This window comes from Columba livia, chromosome 12 (genome assembly GCF_036013475.1).
Source record: "Columba livia isolate bColLiv1 breed racing homer chromosome 12, bColLiv1.pat.W.v2, whole genome shotgun sequence".
Classification (NCBI taxonomy): domain Eukaryota; kingdom Metazoa; phylum Chordata; class Aves; order Columbiformes; family Columbidae; genus Columba; species Columba livia.
In genome coordinates this window covers 7,538,475-7,559,362 of record NC_088613.1, presented here as the reverse complement: position 1 = coordinate 7,559,362, position 20,888 = coordinate 7,538,475, and the positions used below count along the sequence as shown (strand labels likewise).

The window sequence follows — 20,888 nt, the reverse complement described above, 5'->3', positions numbered from 1 at the left end:
CTGAGATAGGGAATATGCACAGAAAAAGATTGCTAGTTGTTCTTTTTTAATGCATCAGCAAACTCAATGTGCAGCCCCACGATCACCAGCTTTGGTTGTGTAGGTGGAAACGGCAGGAACACTCGGCCAAGGGCAGATCACAAGCATGATCATAAATCAGTTTACACCAAGCATGAAGCCATACCCCAAGTACTTATTTAACAGATTATTTTAAAGATACCTCAGGTGTGTCTGTATGTTTTCCCGTCACAACAGCGCAGGCGTATTGTCTGAGAACATGAGCGAGCATGAGGTTTGCGGCAGAAAGATGCAGGACGGGACTCAATGAGGTTGAGAAATGGCAAGTCGCAGGTAGGTGGCAGGGATCAAAGGCTTTGGGCTTTGGCAGGAGTTCTGATTGCCGTGCACCGTAACGGGAATGTGATGACAAGCCAAGCACTTGGGGAGGAGGGAGCAAGCTGAGGAAAAACATTTCAGCTGCCTCTGATAATGGGCAGGCAGCCAAAAGCATACAAACCATTGGATGCATGCTTGGCGCTGGCTCCCCCAGGAGAGAGTGGATGAAACAGAAAGAAGGAAGGAAAAAAAATTAGCAAGGAAACCAAAAGCAGGAGAGAGATTGCAGTATCTCGGATCAGCCTTACTGACAAAGGTCATCACTGGCAGGCGTGGTCCATGCCGGCTATAGATACTGTACACTCTGATCACAGTCACACAGCTTCAGTGTTCCATGTCCTGGAACTTTTAAGCCACAGTTTTTATTTGATTATCATTGCAAGCCCTGTGGCGCTTACTAATCGCAACCAGGAAATTTGCTAAATCCTCTTCTTTTCCCAGGAGTATAAAAACAAACAGGCAGGGAAACAAAATCGCACAACAAACAAACCAAACCAAACCAAAAAAATCAACACAGGATATTCCCCGCCCTATCATAAAAAGATCCACTTCCCGTTTTCTAAAACTAGTGTCTTAAAAGCAGATGAATTCTTGCAAAACTTCTTGAAGAGCTGAGTAAATACTGAAACGTTCTGTTGGCTTAAGAATAAGTAATTTTCACTAGTAAAGTTTGGTTTGCCTTGAAACTCAGCCAAAGTTTCCTCTCTGTTGGATCTGTACTATGTTTATAATACCTATATTTGGGTGGCAACAAGGAGCAAGCTTGCTAGCTACCACAAAATCTAGTTCAGGAGTAAGAGCGTTATCCCAAATGTTTTCTTGTCCTGGAATGTATAAAAATATCACTCAATATTGCCAATTCTGTGGAAATTTGGAAAAACTACTTGCCACGTCACACCAATAAAAGTGAGAACAAAACTGCAAGTGACCATATGATGTTCGGCAGGGGCTGAAGCAGAGGGTGTGTGGGGAAGTTTGTAGAAAGAAGGTTCTGTAATAGCAGGTCAGAAAAAGAACTATATGAATTTTTAGTACAGATGAGAACTCTAAAAATGACCTGAATTTGCAGGAGGGAATTTGAAACAAGGACTTCTGCCAGGGGGACTGAATAACTAGGTTTAACAACAAAAGAACTAGCAGGGGTTTTGCTCACATGGTTGATTTTCTGGTGAGAGGATACGAATGTCTTGGGCACATTTCAATAGTTGCAGGAGCAGAGTATAGATTTGGTTGTAAAAGGAAAACGACTTTGACTCCCAAAACAGGATCTTTCCAAGTTTGTGGTCATGCTGAAGTGCAATGCGAGGGGAATTGGCTGGGTGCTGCAGGAGGGCTCGGTGGGGCACCGGCCTGGAGCGGGGAAGCAGCACAGTGAGGCGCATGGTCCACGGTGGTGGCCACTGCAAAGGGTGAGCGGGAAGCGCTCAGGGTCCCTCAGCGACACTGAAGCCCTGGTTTTGCGGCAGGGCCGTGGTGGGGCTTGGAGAGGGCCCCTGGGAGGCACAGAAGGCTCCGTGGGGAACCAAAGTGTCTCCGTGGTGTGGATGCGGGAGGCAGCGATGGCCAGCAGAGACTGGAAGGAAGGCGACACATGGGGTGACACAAGGGGTGGACAACGCAGGGAAGGGAGAGGGGCCGGGGGGTGTCGTAGGGAGCTCCCCTCGCAACAAAAACGCAGACCAGCCCCGCTGAAGTGGGCATCCGTGGGCCAGCTGTGCCAGCGGCGGCAGGGGCCGGGAGCCCAGCCCCGGGCAGGACTGCGGGGCGGCCCTGCCCAGGTAGCGGGGCGGATCGCTGCCCCCGCCCGCCGCTCCCCGCTCGGCTCGGGTTACCTGGGCGGGCCGTGCCGCGGCTCTTCCCGTCTGGCCCGGCCCCCGCGACGGGAAGTGGGAGCGAGGGGCCGCGCTGGGACGGCCTGAGCCATGGATCGTCCCGGAACGTCGCTGCCGTGCCGGCTTCTGCTCGCCGTCTGCTGGGTGGTCACCGCGGGGACAGCGGCAGGTAGGAGCGGGGAGGGGAGCGGGACCACCGGTGGGCTGCCGGGCTCGCCCCGCTCCGCTCCCGGGCTCTGCCGAGCGCTCGTCCCGGCGGCGGAACGGGAGCCGGGACACCCGCGGGGGACCCGCCGTGGGGACCTTCCCGGGCGTGGGCCCGACAGCCGCGCTGCCCGCTCGGTGCGGGTACGCTCGTGTATTTAAGTGAAATGCTTTCATTTTGTGTAGAAATGCCCGAAGCGCGTCAGCTGTGTGCAAGAGCAATGCCGGCAGTGCGCCTTGCCTCTTCCCGGGCAGAGGAACGGGGATGCTTTAAAAAATCTGCTTTTCTCTCTCTGAAAGGCAGCGTTTGACAGGGTTGGCAGAAACCTTTTAAGCTCTGTCTTCGGTTCCCGGGACTGTCCGTGCCTTATAAACCGAAGCAGAAGCCCACCGCGTTTCTCTCTGTGCGTGTCTTGCCGCAGATTCCTGGAAATCAGGCGAAGGCACCGCCGGTCCCGCTGCGGGAGCGGGTTTGCTGATTGCGGGGGCTCTGGGCTTTAATTTCCCTTGCTCTGTACTTTGTAACGTTACATTTGCCGTTACTTTTAGTTTCCCTGCTTTTGGAAGCAGGAACGTTTAGCTGCAGGAAAGAGGTGCGTGTGCCTCGGAGGGTTTCATAGGTGGGGCTAGAAGCCTTATAAATTCTGTTTTAGTTAATGTTATGGAAAAATAGAATTGCAGCCATTAGAGACTTGTTATATTTTAGGCTGGCTACAATTTGGTTTATAACTATGACATCAACCTTAAGAAAATACAGGAGGACAAAATACAAATGCAAAGTGTTGCAACACTTTTACAATACTTGATGTTTCGACATTATGGCTTTTCAAAATAAAATATTTTCTATGCGGGATTGTCCCAGCTAATTCCTGGTTCCTGCTGCACTTTTATTTTCGTAGAAGCATCAATGTGGTTTTGGTTTTCAAGAGTGGAATAATGTCTTTGCTGTGGTTCATAATTGGTATTTGAGTTGTTCTGCTCAATTATCTCGTGATGAGATTTTAATAAGAAAAGTATTAAACTGTGTATATTTTATACAACAAACGTATGAAACTGGCCAAGCCTATGAAGAAGAGAAAATCTTCAGCTGAATGCAGCATCAAAGCACGAGCTTCAGAATTGTATAGATTAATCTAAAACCTACTAGACTTAAATTTTCTAGGCTAATACAAATCATTCATTTAGTTCTAAACCTAGTTCTTACTTTGTGTGGTTAGAAATCTGCAAGCTTTAGCGTAATTACTTCTAATAAAACCTGTTAAAAGGAAATCTGTAGAACTTCAGAACAGCAATCAAGGGTGAGACTTTTTTAACAGTTTGTGGCTTTTTGGAGGTAATTAGAAGAGTGATCATGAAACGACAGAATGCTCGGAGCTATGTCATTTTGTTAAATAAATATATTTCCTTTTTTACGTGATCCAAAGGACTCGGTATTTGCAATCTTAATGCCCCGATGCTGTTCCTAAACGTGTCATAGGTTTTTGTTAGTGGAAAAGGTACTAGGCAAAGATGTTCTGCTAGGTTCACTTGTCTCAGAGGAGACTGCATTTTTGTAAGAACAGAAATTTCTCTGCTCCTCAGGTCAGCTGTAAAACTGAACAAACAAACAAAAATCCCCAAAGTTTTAAGTATTAAAAAAAGCTAAGCATATTCAGACTAAAACAGTAAATCTTAGTAATAATTCTCATTTTCTGCGCAAGTGTATGTTATCTGCACATAGACACAGACACACAGATGGTAATCATGGTTGATTGCTATGATTGCCTGTCCTTTAACTATGCAGAGTTCTGACAATCCTCCAAGAGTTTGAGTTTTCTTCAAGCTTTGGCAGCTCTGGCTCTCAGGAGATGTAAGACAATGGTGTTACAGATGCTTTGAGCTGAATTCTTGTGAAAAGAAGCTGGTTTGCTTTGCCATCCGCTCTCCACCCTGTGCTAGCTGAAGGCAATGAGGCTGCACTGTGACCTGTATGGGAGAACCGATCTTGGGGGAATTATTCTGCCCCTTCCCTATGCGCTTCCCCGAATGTTGGGGCAGGTTGAACCTGGTTTCCTGGAATGAGCAAGACCTGCAGTGCTAGTTGATGCCAGTTTGAAGTGCTCGGAAAACTACTTTGTAACAGGGGTGCTTTCCATACACGAACAGATGGTGGTGCCTCAGTGATGATACTTGAGAAGCAGTCTCATTTGACCTCTTATTTAATGCCTTCTAATAGTACACATTTCAGTAGCTCTTTAAAAAACAACTAAATATGCTTTCATTTTCTCAGGGAATTCCCAGTTCTTAATTTTTTTATAGAACTGGAGTCTGACACATACTTTATTTTTTCCTAGCAGTTTTCTGTTTTCTGCCATATTTCCCTTCTTTGTGATCTAATACAACCTTCAAGCTGTGTGACCGTTTATTGAGTATGCTGTGACTCAGTGCACAAGAGTACGGAAGGGTCAATGCGCAAATGGATTTATCCCAACAACTATCTCTGAGTCATGGCTCTTCTGCTTCTATCTTGCTTTTGGAGAGGTGAAAAAATGTACTGCTGAAGTGTGCCAGCAGTAAATTACTATTTGCCCACACTGGTTTTGCTCACCGTGCCAGAGCATAGCATTAAAAGTTTAATAGGTGAGTAATTGAAAAAGCATTGTGGTTTCTTCGTTGTTTCTTAACATTCTCGTTTTCGCTTGCATTGGGCTAAATTGTGGTTGTAACATACAGCTATTGCTTGCAAGACGTAATCACTTGTCTTTTTAAAGTTTTCTGTCTAAAACTGCATTAATGGATAACTTTGGGGTAGAATGAAGTGTTAATTGCTCCACAAAATGTATATACTATGTTTACTAAAGATTCAGTATGTGTGATGCAAACTGGCAGCAGAAAGTACCTGGAAAATGAGTCTCCTCTTCGTGAGCATAAGTTTCATTACCACAGCCACTAGGTTATTACGTGCTGTGATTACTTAAAAGGTACATTTAAAAGTTTTTTGTGTGTGTTTCTTATAATTATTTAGATGATTAATGGACTGAGATAGCAAAAGAGTAGAAACAATTTAGGGGGCAGTAGCTTATCTGATCATAAATATGAGCTGACAAAGTTGAGAAATCATTTGTGTTCTTTTCTGTTGGAGAATTAAAAATCTGTCAATATTGCTAATGGCAAAACGTAGAGCAACAGGACTGTTATGCTGATAATTTCTTATTTCTTTTAGGAGCAAAAGTTCTTCCACCTCCATCCAACCTGGACTACTCATTTATCCAAATCTGCACCCTGAACTGGACGTGGAACCCCCCAGAGAACGTAAGCAGTAGCTGCGACCTGGAGTATTCCAGCGACATTGTGATTGATGAGATCCCTCAGGACAAAAGAGTAAGTGCATCGCCTCTTTAAACTCTGCTATGCCCCTGTGTCTTATTGTGATAAACCTGTCTGTGTATAAGCATAGAAACATATGTATCTACAGTTTTAATACAGTCTTCAATTCTTGTTGTGGGATCAAAACCTCAAAAACTAGTCATACCAGCTTGTGGGATCTTCAGATCGGAAAAATCTGTCTGTCGCTCTCTGATAATTGAGCTGCTACTGATAACGCAGAAGTATAATAATAATAACATGAAAAGAACTTGTTTCGGTCTTGGCTTATGCAGCTTTCTAGAAAAACTGAAACATATACAGAGCAGTCTACATGCTTAAGACTTGAATGGCAATTTGCAAAGGCCAATCTCCTTCACTTTGAAATCAATTTAAGAAAGAGGTGTGCAAAAAAACCTTGGTGTAGCTGTGATTTGGCAGCATAGCATCTTTGGGAGGTAATGCTGAGTATTAAAGTAGTCTCACATTTGCCCCGTCCCAATACTGTACATACAGTTACCCACAGGAGTTATGTTATGAATACAACATGGAACACATTTGTTCCCTGGAATAGAAATTGTAAAACTTCTTTGTTTTGGTCTTTTGTTTTTATTCTGTGTTAGATGATTTGCAGCCCAGATGTGATCCTTGGCATGGATTAACAACTTTTTGGTCAGGACTGAGAGTAGCATTGCCGTGATGCTGAAGGGGTTGTAGGATAAATATTTTTACCATTCTTTGTCAAGAGGAAAATTACAAACTGTCAGAATTTGAAGCCTCGAATATGCACCGACTGTGGAATCAGCATTGCTATCATTTCAGATATGATGAAAATCTATATGATACCTCTTGAAACAGTCCTTTGTTGTTGAGCTCTGTTACCATTTTATGGCTTGATGTTTACAATGGCTTCTTCACAGTGACTGCCCTACTCTTTCTGACAACTCCAGGATATCCTGGTTTTGCAAACAGCTGAGCTGATTTAATGGCTTAACATTGCTAAAAGGGTGATACTTTTTGACACCACCTTATCTAATGAACTTCATCTGACTTTTAGATGAGCCAGTCAAACTGCGCAGAAACCTATTTACCTTGTCTGATGGGTTCATTAACAAATCAACAAGTTGAAAGTCTACTTGGTTACCAGGCTGAGTTTGTAGAAGGGTCTTACAGATGTTAAGGTCAGTGGTGTTGAATGAGCTGTGAGATAGTGGTTTCACATGCCACAATAAACCAGACTGTGCATCATCTTGTTGCATCTTTTTGCATTACAACTGGTAGAACCTAGTCTGTTCATAGCGGTTTGATTTTCATACCCTCTCGTTAGTGTCAATATTTATTATTTTTTGCATACACAAGAGTGATTATACCATCCTTTGGTAATCACAAAGATCATTTTTTATCCTGTTTCTAGTTAAATAAAAGACACATCCCTAGCCAAACAAAAGACGCTCAAGAAAGTGTATGAGAAAAGGTTAAGGCTTTTGCTCACACAAACACATACTCTTTTCTGAAAATGGAAGCTCATAGGCTACTTGGGGGATGGGGTGTCATTCTATTTAATAGCCACTTGTGGATTTGTTTTTATAGATTTTTCCTTTGCTCCTGAGATCAAAGCAAACTCTTCTCATTGCTTTTTGGTTTTGTCTTCAAATGCTCTTACTTCTGTTTGTCAAACACTCACATGCACACACACACACACACAAAGGTGAGATCTGTAAGCTCCTGTTTATATAGTTGTAGTATAAACAGGCTTATTTTGTTTCATCCATGGAGACTTACTCTAGAACTGTTTTTCTCCACATTATAATTATTCCTGTATGGTCATTGCTCATATCTACAGGTCACTGGAGTAGAAGTAGTTTTCCTTTGTTGAGTTCTGAGTGTACTTGATGAGGAAAAAGAAAATCTAAGTGATGCTGAGGTTTCCAGTGTAGTTCAACACTCATTTCATTTGCCTTTGAGTTGCAGTCTTTCGGAGGGGCCGTAATATGTTCTTACATTAATGCTAATTCCCACGTGTCCAATATGGTATGCCAAACATTCTGGTTTTCTTTCACCCCCACATCTAAACCCAGGAATGGAGTAAGAATCACTTTCGTGTGACGGATACATTCTTGAATGAGGAAATGCGTTTCAAAGTGAGAAGTGAATGCAAGTACGACAACACCAGCAAGCCCAGCCGATGGGTGGAGACCTCCCTCCTGCCAAAAGGTACCATGTGGCCAGACTGGGAACAGACATGCCTGTCTTGGCCTGAGGAGATATGGCCTTGTTTTCTCTGCTATTGTGTCAAAATATCATAGAAATATATCATAGAGAAATAGAGAGAGAGCAGGCACAAGGGCTGGTTCAATTGGTAGAGCCTCAACAGAACTGTTATACTAGTGAGCATAGTCACAGTCAACTTCAAATTGGGTCCATCTCTTTGAAATGCCCTGTACTTTGAAATACAGCTTCAGTCTTCTGACACTTAAAACTTTGCGGGCAAGCTTGTAAAATTTAAATGCTCTTCCAACACAACGATGTGGTTCCCTTCATTCCTCTTGTCCCTGTCATGCTTGTGAGATAAGACACAACTTATGTTGTAATAAGCCTTCATGACTAATATCTGTCAGTTTGTTTTGTATGATTTCTCTATACAAGCAAAAGTCTCTAAAATAAACCTACATTTGTAAATATTAGAGGAATTAATCTAGTAAATTTAACAACTTGTTGAATAAATAAGTGGCCTAATTAAATAGTTATAGTAGGGTTCTCTCTTTTTCAAGAGATATGTGTGGGGTCTACAAAGCTGTGCATAGCAAAAGGAATAGAGAAAAAATATTTGTTGTTTCTTGACATCCAGAAATAAGGGCTATGTAGCAACATTGTTAGGAAGCAGACTTCAAGGCGTGCTGTTTTCTGCTGGATGCTGGGAGTTACGGCAAGGAAAATAGAGCCTCTTGCCTTGAGTAGTAAAAGTCTGCCTAACCCAGGCTTGTGACTTGACGTGGATGAAAATCGCATGTGGACAGGAGAATGTGAGACCTTATCAGAATTGTCTGCATGTCTGTCAGAAGGGTATTTTGGAAAACTGGGGAAGCAGATCATTAGGACAGCATGTACTGAATGGGTTGGGACTTTTAAAAGTCTGCTTGCAGATAAAATATTTTTAAATGCTTATTGGAATAGGAAAACCAGTTTCCTTTTCCTACATTCTTACACAGTCGTTAATTCAGTGAGAGCGCAAGCTTGGAAGTAGAAGTTGGCTTGGAGTTTGCCATCAGTAAGTCTGGACTGTTGATAAAATTAACATGCACTTTTTTTTAGTTTGTGGAGGTGTTGCTACTTGTTACAAGGAAGAAATACCTAATATACTGTAATATGATAATACGGTATAAAGAACTTGTACTGTACAAAAATGCGGGATTGAATATGAAAGACTATTCTGTAATTGCTCTGCCTGGGAGATACACTAATGCCTGTATTCCCAATTGCTATGTGCTATTTTGTATTTTGTTCTGTAATTTGGGTTTTCAATATGTTGAAGAAGTTGAATGTCTAGAGGCATATGGCTCTCAATTAAAAATTCAACTTACCCAGTATTGCTTTTGTCCATATTTAAGATCTATAGGTATTTCCATATTCAGAATACTGAGAAACTAGTATTGTGAAGATAGCTGTAATTAAATGCTGACTATTTTTAATATTGATGGCTGTAATAACTGTAACAAAGCTAAGTGTTATCCCTATAATAGCCTGTTACTTTAACTTCCTTTCAAAGTGTCTGTAGTTTTATAGAACAAAATATTTTCCTGACTCAACACCTTGTCCTTAGCATCAGGTATCTCTAAGTAGTCATTCAGACCTGGCGGAAACTGAGATTAACTGTTATGGTTGGTTTGCATTTAGAAGTTACTCTACTGAGATTTCAGCTATTGCAAATGATAAACAACTGGAATTCATCCCTTGCTGTGCTGAGACAGGCAGGCTGAGAGCCCATCTTTGCCTTCCAGACAGTTTTAGTTATGTAAAAAAGGTTCGTTTACTCCTGGAAATTGAGGAGAAGACTTTGCTGGAAAAATAAATCTTAAAGAGACATTTCCAACTTGCCTTGCAGGTATTCCAGGTACTGCTGCTGTTGACTTAAGCTGCATTTGGCACAATCTGGAGTACATGGTTTGTACATGGCGTCCTGGGGAGAATGCAGGCAGTGATACCAATTATTCGTTGTTCTACTGGTTTGTATGAACTTTTTATTCCCAACTCTAATGTGCTTTAGCTCTAATCTTTAGTTTTACGTTATACATTTTGCTTGTCTGCTTCCTGTTGCTTTGGAAGATCCCAGGGCATTGTGTACAAGTTAGTGTTGGGTCCTGTCCAACAGAAAACTTTGCTGCTGAAGGGTCAAGAGGTTGCTGTTGCTGAGTCTTTTTGGGAAGTTGATGTAACTATTTTGTGAAGCACTGGCTGCTTTTTGTAGCCCACTTGCAAGCAACCGCGATTGCTAATTTTTTCTAGTTAGGGATTCAAAGAGGGAAGAATTAAGAAGAGTTAGACTGTTATATTAATTGCTTTCTTTGCAGCCCCAAAAACATGGGCTGTTTAAGTCATAATCACTCGATGATGTATGTGTCAGCTCTTAAATCATTGGAACACAGTATGAAAGCGTAATAACATTTAGCAATACTTTTGTTTTTATCTTCTATGTCATAAATAATCGATTCATCTTGAATGTTACGGAGAACGGATTTTTATCATCATCCATGCTTGCCAGCTGACTGCCATAAATAGACTCTTGTTCCAAAGGAACAGAGCTGTGAGGAAAATCTTGGCAGCAAGGTCTGCATACAGTTATCTATGCATACTTCTGTATGTCGATGGGGCTTGTGAAATGCCACATTGCATTAGCTTCTGTAGAAATATTGAAGTTTTCTTTCTGAAAGCCTCCTTGTAGTAGTTGTAAAGCATCTTTCTGTCTTATGTGAACTAACTAAATGAATGTTTTCCTCTTCCTCTCCAGTGGCAGTCTCATGGGCTGGCTGCTCAATTTAATGCATTTGGACAGCAGACTGCAGAAAACATGCTGCTTTAGTTAAATGCAGAGAGGACTGTTCTCTCTCTAAATTGCTACTCAAAGAATTTTTTTGTTTATTGCAAGGACAGTACCAATGAGGCAATGAAGATCTGAATTTCTGGGTATATGGATACTTACTGTAATAATGCTTTAGATTAGAGCTATATATTTTCAACCTACCCCTTAATTTTACTGAAAGATGTAGCTGCAGTGACAGCAAAGTGTTTTAATTCATGCTGCTTAGAAAGAAAAATACTTTTTGAATTTTAAAGCTGAAAACTAAGGAAACACTTGATTTTTGGACTGAAAGATACATTTTCCATGATGCAGGGGAGATGGGTTTTGGTTTTTTTCTCAGAAATGAGTGAACAATTACCGGAAAACTTATTGCTTAGTTCCATTTCATATTCTTCTTTCATATTTTCCTCTAAAACACTACCTTTTAATCTGAAGTGAACATGACTATGATGTTAGGTTAGAGCAAGGGAATCCAGTCAGTGCACAGAGAGCAGGTTGGTGCATGGGCACGGTGCGGTCTGCTCCCAGCACCTCCGGCTCCATCAGCCCCAGGGCAGGGAGCTCAGAAGGGTGGATAAAAAGGGTCTGTCCTGAAAACAGAACAGAGAGTTGGGGCTTCCCCAGCCCCTATACATTGAGATATGAAGTAGGAGAATGTCACTCCTATAGTGCTCCTAAGTGAAGCTCTGATTTACTCTCTATCACTCTTATGTAAATAAATAATCACTTTTCTTGGGAGGAGGAGCTACCAGCATATTTTCACTGGGGCCTGGAGAAGAAAGAGAAGGAAGGAAGAAGGTTGTCATAGCTTCTCTGTTGTTGGAAGTGAACACAGACATTTTGGAAAGCAAATACAGGCAATAGGTGAAACTCGACCATCTCAAGCAAGAGCTGCGATACCCGAGGCATTGCTGAAGGAGTTCGGTCAGCTCATTCCATCACAGAAGTGAAATTCTGTTGGCAGGAAGTGATCCAAATCAGTTTGCTTTCAAAATAGATTTTTTTTTTTTTCCTTGAAATTGTTTTTCCATGTGGAAAATGTGAATCAAAGCTAAAAGCAGCTGTTGTATTTGGTGCTTAGCTATAAAGCAAACCTGCCCCTCTTTCTGCTACTTGACACTCTTTAAAAAATATTCTTTCTAAAGCTTGAGATAAATGAGAAGCTTCTTACTTTGCATAGCTTTACTTTTATATATGCTATAGCACAGCTTTAATGCAAGCTTAGTCTTTAGAATTTGTAAGAGGTTTAAAAACAAGCTTGCTCCTTGTCCTCCTGTTCTTTTGAAGTTTAAAAATATATATTTTTATTCCTATAGGTTTGATGGTTTGAAAAACCATAAGAAGTGCAACAACTATTCTATGCACCAAGGAACCTTTGGATGCATTTTCAATTTTAGCTTCCCAAAACTCACCAATACTTACCCAGCTATAAGTATTTTGGTTAGAGATGATTCTGAAGAAATTAGGCCTGTGTGTACAAGTAAAAATCCTACCACCCTTGGTAAGTTTAACACCACATTATAAAAAATGATTTTAAAAAGAAATTGTGTTTGAGAAGCTTGCACCTCATATGCGGTGGATGAAACAACATTAGATGGTCCCTTCTTTTATTGATCTTTTATTTGAGAATTATATGAACGGGGTGGGGTTGAGGGGTGAGGGGGTGATTTTCCACTCATTTTTGCTCTTATTCTTTAGTTGTTTTTATTATTTCCTGGCTTTTTTGTGCTTTTTTCTTTTCCTAAACTGGTATAATTGTAATATGATGCAATACGGGACTTGAACAATTTTTGTGAGCGGTGACATATACTGTTAACTACTTTTTTCATTTTGCATTTCAGTAAAACCTGCTACACCAAGATGGGTTAAGCTGTCAAAGATCAATGATGAAATATATTTAGAATGGAGTGAATCAGACACCTTTCCACAAAATTGTTTATTTTATGAAGTTGGATATCACAATGGTGATATGGACAGCGCTCAGATAATTAAAGTAATTTTCCATTACTTACGGTTAACTGATTTTTTTATTCTCTGTGTATCTTTTGTAATTTGTGTTGATATTCACAATAACTCAAATGTTGGATGTTTAAAAATTAAAAGTCATGTAATCTGCATGTGAACAGGTCTGGTGCACTAGCTGGAAGTGTTGTGTGGACTTCAGCTTTTTCTCCCGTACAGTAGGTTTCTGATAGTAATATCTATACAGCACAATTCACATAAGTCTTGAATCCTCGGCCCATCATTTGTTATGGCAAAGCAGTAATGTGTCAGAACAGTCCAAAATGTATACACTAAACTAAACAACACACATCAGGAAATACACTGCAGTGCGTGTATCTGTTTGCTTCTCCGTGGACCTAGGTCTGGTGGTGTTGGTCTGTGCTCGGTCAGATGTTCGCCTTGATTTTGAATGACCTGACTTGATTACTGTAAAGCAAAATTAATTGCTGGTGCACACAAGGACATGGAATGTTATACAGGAAAGCAAAGGGATAAAAAGGCTGAGGATGGGGTGAAAGAAGAAGGTGTGCGCTCTTAGATAAAATGATTTTAATGTGCATGTGAAAAGCCTTGACTTCAGTGTCTGGATGTGCTCATGCCTATATCTGTATAGCCAAACTGACAACACTGTTTGATCAGAACAGTAAACAGTGTGATAAATTTAAAAGTGAGGTGGCAGTCTTCTCCTGCGGAGCATATTTAGTTGTTTGTCCTACCCCAAATTTAGCAAACTTGAATAATATCAACTTTCCTCAGGAAACCAGCATTTTGGATCAAAAATAAAAGTTCAATCCCAGCCAGTGTGTGTGTGCTCCTCTCTGTAGAGGCATCACAGAAGACTTTGGTATGGTCAAAGCTGGATCAGCCTTGCTGCCCTGACAGGGGAAGGCAGCGTAACTCATAAACATTTCTCAAAAAGAAAGACAAAGCACATTGTTCCGGAGACTTAGTTTAATCATTGGTGTCAAAGACTGTATGATACATGTAGCAATGAATAAGATTAAATCTTAGCTTTGGAATCTCTGTTTAGGCAGACTGTACTGGTTAAATGCTACTGTGTCCTTTTTTATGAAGTTCAGTATTCACAAAGAGATCTTCCATCAAAAAAAACATTCTGAATACAGTAACTGCACAATGAAAATGGGCTTGTAAGTGACTGAGAATACATTGGTAGTTGAACAAACCAAATTACCTTTTCTTTTTCCCTTAGGTCGAAACTAATTATACGTCAATTCCTAGCGTTGATCCTAATAGCAAGTACATCTTCAAAGTGAGAGCAAAACCAAAGCCTGAGTGTTACAGCAGCAAACTCTATAGTGACTGGAGCGAAGAAAAGAGTATTGGTGAGAACAATTGTGACTGCAATTTATTGCATTCTATTATTCATCCTAAGGCATGTAATACCTTTTGTCTGCTAAGTGAATGGTAGTCAAAGATCATCTTCCCTATGTATCTATTTCATTTTAGGTGAAAAGAGGGCAAGAGAGTTCTAGTCCATTAGCAGTGCCATCAATTACTGCCTATACTTCTATATATGTTGAAGGGATTGTTGTGCAACAACACCTTTCAAGTGCTACTAGTTCTTCAGCCCAGAGTCCTGCTGGTTTTCTTTTATTTTTTTTTAATTTATTTTCCTTTTTTTTTCTTTTTAAAAAATAATTTTCATTGCCCAATATATCTGTATTATAATATGCTTTGAAAAAGGAGTCCTCACCTACAAAAGTGCTAGTGTATTTGAAGAATATTCTGCCTGTGAATTAGTTAGAGAATTAGTTAATTAATTGTAATTATTCCTAAAAAGCCTTCCAAAACACCCCTAAGTTTCTAACTTTTGTTTTCCAGGTGAGAAGACAGACTCTACATTCTATTTTGTTTTAATAATCGCCCTTCCAGTAACAGTAGCAGTGTCTACGATAATTCTACTAGTTTATCTAAAAAGGTAAATAACAATCATCTCCCTTTATTTACAACCCACTAATTCTGATTGGTCTTTGGCTTGCGTTACAATTCATCACTTCTGCAGGTAACTGTCCATGATGTGGCATGTTTCAATAGCATCTGTTTTATCTGTAACAAGCGTTGCATAACAAAAATGACACCACCATTGTGCCTCAGTCATTAGTATTAGGTTTATCATTCATATACGTGCTCTGTTTTCACCTGGGTAGCATCAGTTATGCATACTTACAGTTAGATTCTTGTTGCACAGCTATTGCATCCCCTCTCTTTAAGCAATTAAGTCTGCATTTAAAATTAAACTTATGTATAAAGTGTATTTTACCAGATTAAAAAAAAAAAAAAATCTGCTTTTGCTGCTGTCCTTGACAAAAGCAAAAGTTATTTAGAATCTGTTTGAATGTTTCCATTTTCATTTGGGGAGTAAAAATGGGAACCGGGCTATAATTACAGAGAATGAACGCTGGGCAGTGATGTTGAAGCTGATGCCATAAATTTTCTTTGGCACACCCGAGTATTAAATTGAAATGATGAGTCTTAAATTAATACATCTTTCATCTAAAGCTTTTCTTTTTCATCTTCTGAAGGCTGAAGATATTAATTCTACCACCAATTCCAGACCCTAGAGAAATTCTTAAGCGCATGTTTGGAGAACAGAATGACGATTCCCAGGTTAGTAAGAAGCTGTTGGGTGAACTAATCTATTGAACTGGAATCTGTAAGCTTCTAGTTTTCTTTTTCCTAATACCTATGTTTATCTGAAAACCAACTGTACATAAGTAAGTATACCATATGAAGACTAAGTATTCATAATAAGAGTTGTACAGTAGCAATTGCCCAAAGCTGAGAGTGATTTTTTTTTTTCCCTCAAATTGCACATACTTTTTTTCTAGAAACATTAGTAGAATTGCATTATTCTGTTATTTCACAGACTGCTGGTCCCTTGACTGTGTTTTGGGTTGGTTTGGAGGTTGGGTTGTCTGGTTGTTGGGGTTTTTTTTGGTAGTATTAGTGTTTGTTTGGTTTGTGGTTTTTTTGTTGTTTGTTTTTTGTTCGGTTTGGGTTTGGTTGTGGCTTTTTTTCCCCCCAACTCCATTAAACGGCTTATACTGAACATGTAGGTCTTCCTCTGCTAATTGCTCATATTTATGATGTGGAATAAAGCTATTCATATTTGACTTCCAGCAAGTTGTACTTTTAGCACTCTCACATTTATCACAGCATGTTAGCTATGAAGTAAATCAGGACATTTAGCTTCTCATTGTCATAAGAACAGAACTAACTACAGCTGCTTCAAGCTTTTGTTGATTAAAGACTTGCTATGAGCCCTTATTTCAGGAAAAATAAACATAGTACTGATTATGGAAACCCTTATTTCTAAACAAATCTAACTCAGTAGCTCTTTATAAAAATCCTAGGGGAAGTACACTGACAAGCCTTAATTCAAACCTGGGCATGAAACAAAGTATGTCGTTCTCTTAACACAGTCCTTGTATGGAAGGGACCTTCTGACTCGCTGTGGCATCTCAAAATTGATGCCACCTGTGAAATGTTTGTAGAGGATAATAACTATCTGGCTGTCTGGTGCTGCACATGCATTGGATATTCTCAGTTGAACAGGAGTTGCAGGAATCGCTGACTCTGAAAATAAATCTCCTTTTGTGGCCTCCCACAACTCCCAATTGTAGATGGAGTCAGAGTCCAGAGTCCAAAATCCAGTATTCCCATTTTCCACAGGGGTGTTCTGAGTTCACCAAATAATAGACCAGAACTATGTGGAAAGCATGGATCTTGCTTCCTAGTTTATTGCCTTTTAGGTAAATATTTCAACATGAGGATGATAAGCATAGTAGCTTTTGTCATGCTTTGAGAAGTGTTTTGTTACTGCCCCTAGTAATGCTATGTTCTTGCTTCTGAGTATTATCTTGATCGTCTCTATGTGCTCAGGGTCTCAGTGAAAACTCCACTAAGCGTGTACATCCTCACTTCTCCATCCTCCTGCCCATTAGCTGTAGCTGGAAGCACTCTTAAAATGGGGACCAACCTTCAGTTCTTTCTCATCTCCAGAGAAGACAACTCTTCTGTCAGCCACAGGCCTAATCTATGTCCCTAAAAAGCACAATTTGTTGCCCAGCTACCGTGGCTTTTTCACCATAATACAGGCTGTATGTTGTGAAATGGGTCTGTCCTGTTGGGTTGAGAAAACAATGCTCGCATGAAGAAGCGCTGTTAAAAATGTTGTTGTTCTCTTTCAGGGTTGTGCAAAGGATGATTCTGTGAATGCTTTTGACAGGTTTATTAAAGAAGAAGAAATTCATTCTTTAATTTTAACAGAAACTCCAGAGTGTACTAATTCTGAAAAAGAAAACCGATAAACTCTGCTTTACCAGTGAAAGATGAGGAAGCTTTCATTCCTGCTCAGGTGACAAAGTAGATGTGAAGAGGCCTGCAAGACATTCACCAACTTTCACCTTACTGAGTCCTTTCTAAGTCTTATTTCTCTGATATTCAGGAGATACATCACTAAGAGTGGCCATTCCTCCATCTCTGCTAGAAATACTCATCTTGGATCACTTGAGATGAGCTTGTACATAAATTTCATCTGACTACATTGCAGTATCTCTTGTTCTGGCTCCAGCCAGCTCTGCCTTACTATTTGTCATTGGCTCTTGTGTTTGTGCCTCACATTAGACTGTAAAAGGGTTTTTTGGAGCAAGCACTGTGACTTCTCTGAAGTATTCGGCTCTGTTTTGCTGCAGATGAGATGAGGTTTGTTTACAGTAGATGGCTCGTTAGTGCTACTACATGGAACTGCTGCCCAGTAGGATGGCAGAGCATGGACTATTGGTGGCATGGACCATTTGTGGATGGCCTTTCCAGAGGGCATTTACTGACTGACCATCTTACGCTTCTGGATGATGTGCATCAGCTGTGGCCTGCTCAAACCCCATGGAAGAGGGTTGTTTTTTCTTCAAAAGTGTTTATGAAAAAGCCTCTCTGCTTTCCCGATGGTATTCATACTACTTAAAAAAAAGCTTGATTTTTTTTTTTAACCTTTCAAGTGCCTGTCCTCATACATCGTGCCTTCATGGGCTTCTTGGGTTAGTTTTGTTTTGTTTAAAATGATAAATAGAATTTTTTACCTGTGTTGTACAGTGGCACATAACTGTATTGAGTCTCAACCAGACTGTGATTCTACTTTGGCCATATTGGCCTGAAAACACCTGATATTTGGAAGCTAAGTCATCCTGAATCTGTCCAGCGAAACTACCAGGATGGATGGATGAGTCTAAGGAGCTTTGGTCAAATTGATTAGCAAGTGCTAAACCACTGAAACTGAATTAATTCAAAGACTTCAAGACCCATCCTTACTGCTGAGCTGATGGATTTGTGGGAAGAGGGGATGACAACCAACCCTTTCTAAGGGATAAGCTTTATTCTTTCTGTAGTGATAAGGCTGTGATTTGACCTTCCCGTCTAAGAGCTTAGCAATTTAACACAAGGTGCTGATTTGACTTTTTTAAAAAGAATTACTTCTGCATTTTACTGCAGCAGCTTGATGACTTTTTTTTGGTCATTGTTAATTCATGAATTTTCTTGTTTGTTTTTTGATGGTTTTGTTTTGAGGTTGCTTTACCCAGCAAAGCTCAACAGGTATTTTCTAGCACAACTGTGACATTGCTCTGAATTCTGAGCATTAGTTTCGACCCTGTGCAGCAAGGGTGTTAACAGCAGTACACTGATTGTGCTGGAGGCAGGAAGTAATATTATGGGGAGAAAGGACTCCATGCAAGCTGTTTATGGTCAGTCTTCAGGAATTTCTTGCTCGTCCAAGATAAATGCAGACCCATTAGTCATTGATATAGTCAGTCTAAGCAGACTGAGAAGAAGTTTGCTAGAACAAACTCTATAGTCATTAACCTTTTAAAGTTCAGCCATGTCCTCAAACCCTATTCAATCTAAAATCTGAAATGAAATGCTACATTTTTGGAACACATTGTTCTGTAAGAAGTAGAACCAACAGAGCTTGATTTTTTAGCTACAGATTTACATCCTTTACCCTCTTACTTATTCCCTCTTTCTCAATAAACCAATCCCCCCTGAGCGGTTCAAATACAAATTCCTCCACGTCTCTCATCTCCTTTCTACCACCAGTAACAAGAGGTAGAAATGATGTAGCAGAACTAGCAGACCCAATATCAGCTTCAATCTTCTACTTACAATCAGGCTAACAAAAAAAAAAAAAGAGTGGTTAGTGAGACAAAATGAGAATAAAGCCTCAGGGATTTCAGTGAGATAAAGCAAAACTCAGGTTATACAAAGTCAGTGAGCATCACTATCTGATATTCCAGAGGTGGGTGAAAAGGTAACTGAATTCCTGTGCCAGCTGCGTTCCCTCTCCCCTGCAACACTTACATCATTACAGCAATATAAATATTTCTCAAATCTACCTCATCTAGAATGATGCTCATCATAGACCACTAGACAAACAGAAATGTATGATTTCAAGATAAGTAAGCATAGCAGTGCAATATTGTGGCTTTCAGTATAGCCATCCAGGAAGATGATCCTCGGTACTTTACCCTAAATTCTTTTGACTTTTGTTTTGGTGTTTATGGTAAAAAAAACCCAAAGCTTATTTGTTCAAATTCATACACCCAAAGGAGTGGAAAAAAAAAATGGTCTTATGCCAAAAGGAAGACTTCAATGCAGAGGATGGTTTAGATCATTATATAGAAATGTTTGGGGTAATTCTTTGTCTCCCAAATAATAGTAATTGACACACTTCCTAATGGATGGATTTCTTGAGCCTGTGTTTTGGCATGTAAAGTGTCTGAGTATATTTTTATGTTAGAAGTGTCTTGTTTATGGTTAGGGGTTTTTTTTAGCTTAAAATTTCCCAAATTTTGCTATCATTTGTTTGTTCTTCATTGCAGTTACTTGATCTGTAAGTTTGTGTAAAGAATGAATAAATATGTCTGAATGTTTTTTGATATAATTGGATGACATTTCGTTCTTGGGTTGAGAAGATAAACTGAGATGGAAGAGTGAAACTAAATTTGAGGCATGCAGAACTCAGAGAAGAAAAAACGAGTGTTGCTTTGCTCTCTTCCCTTTCAAGAGAGAACTTGGCCCATGCAATCAGTGAGGAATGCTATAGCTGCATTGTTTTTGGCTAGAGTAATGAGATGGAGATGGCATCGTGCTCAAGACTTGTCCCCTCACCCTCTGTATACCCAATATTGTGCTGCTTTCTTACATTGGCATGGTTTTTTGTAACACTGTCGAGAGTTAATAAATTCTCAGACTGGAATCTGGCTGAGGTTGCTGTAGCCTTACCAAACGTAGCTCCAATATTTTATGTCTTTTTTAGCAGCCAAAGTCATTAAAAATGCCAGGTTGCTAAACTGATGAAAGCCATTACCTAGTTGCTTAGACCTAAATGTGTTTAAGTGCCAAATAAATGCATTAGCAATGGCTTCTTTGAAAGATTTGGGGAAAGCGTACTTGTCTCCCTTCAGGTCAGTGAGTAGGTCACTCAAAATTAACAAACTGTGAAGTTAAAAAATCCATTTGCATTTTTCTTTTCCAATTCCACAGTTTTTGTGGCAGTAATTATTTTAATCACTCCCCATAAGTGACCTTTTCTTGTTTTAATACATTATGTTAAATAATTTAAGTTTTCTGTATTGGGCATGATAGAAAAAATAAGCACTTAATTTCTTTTTTTGTGAATTTTAATTTCTTTAAATTCAGGAATGCCATGACATAGGTGAATAGCTTTAAATGAGTCAACAGACGAACACACCGAATTGTAAGCCAAGGTGTTTCAATGCTCACTGGGCAGAACTATTCACAGATTAGGTATTTCCATTCACTGGAAAATATGCAATACACTTAGTTCTGAATTGGCACTTCAAATATTCAGAATTTCCCCTTGAAGGGAAATGTTGATTTATTTTTCATTTAAAATAAAAAAAAAAACCTACTTTCAGTTCTGAAGGGTTTTCCCCTCCCCCAAGGCAGAGCAGAGGCAGGTGAATGGAAGCCCAGGCACAGTCAGGGCTCTGCAGGAA

The 20,888-nt window shown here is 40.0% G+C and overlaps 1 protein-coding gene across 1 annotated transcript; it reads left to right on the top strand.

Annotated features, from left to right (window-relative positions):
* Nucleotides 1-2,226: 2,226 nt before the first annotated feature.
* IL13RA1 (interleukin 13 receptor subunit alpha 1) lies at nucleotides 2,227-19,810 on the top strand. The gene is made up of 10 exons (XM_065077652.1): nucleotides 2,227-2,397; nucleotides 5,635-5,792; nucleotides 7,853-7,988; nucleotides 9,877-9,997; nucleotides 12,168-12,352; nucleotides 12,693-12,844; nucleotides 14,066-14,198; nucleotides 14,698-14,794; nucleotides 15,399-15,483; nucleotides 17,067-19,810. The coding sequence occupies exons 1-10, from the start codon at nucleotides 2,319-2,321 to the stop codon at nucleotides 17,184-17,186; spliced, it is 1,266 nt and encodes a 421-aa protein (XP_064933724.1). The 5' UTR covers nucleotides 2,227-2,318; the 3' UTR covers nucleotides 17,187-19,810.
* Nucleotides 19,811-20,888: the final 1,078 nt, after the last annotated feature.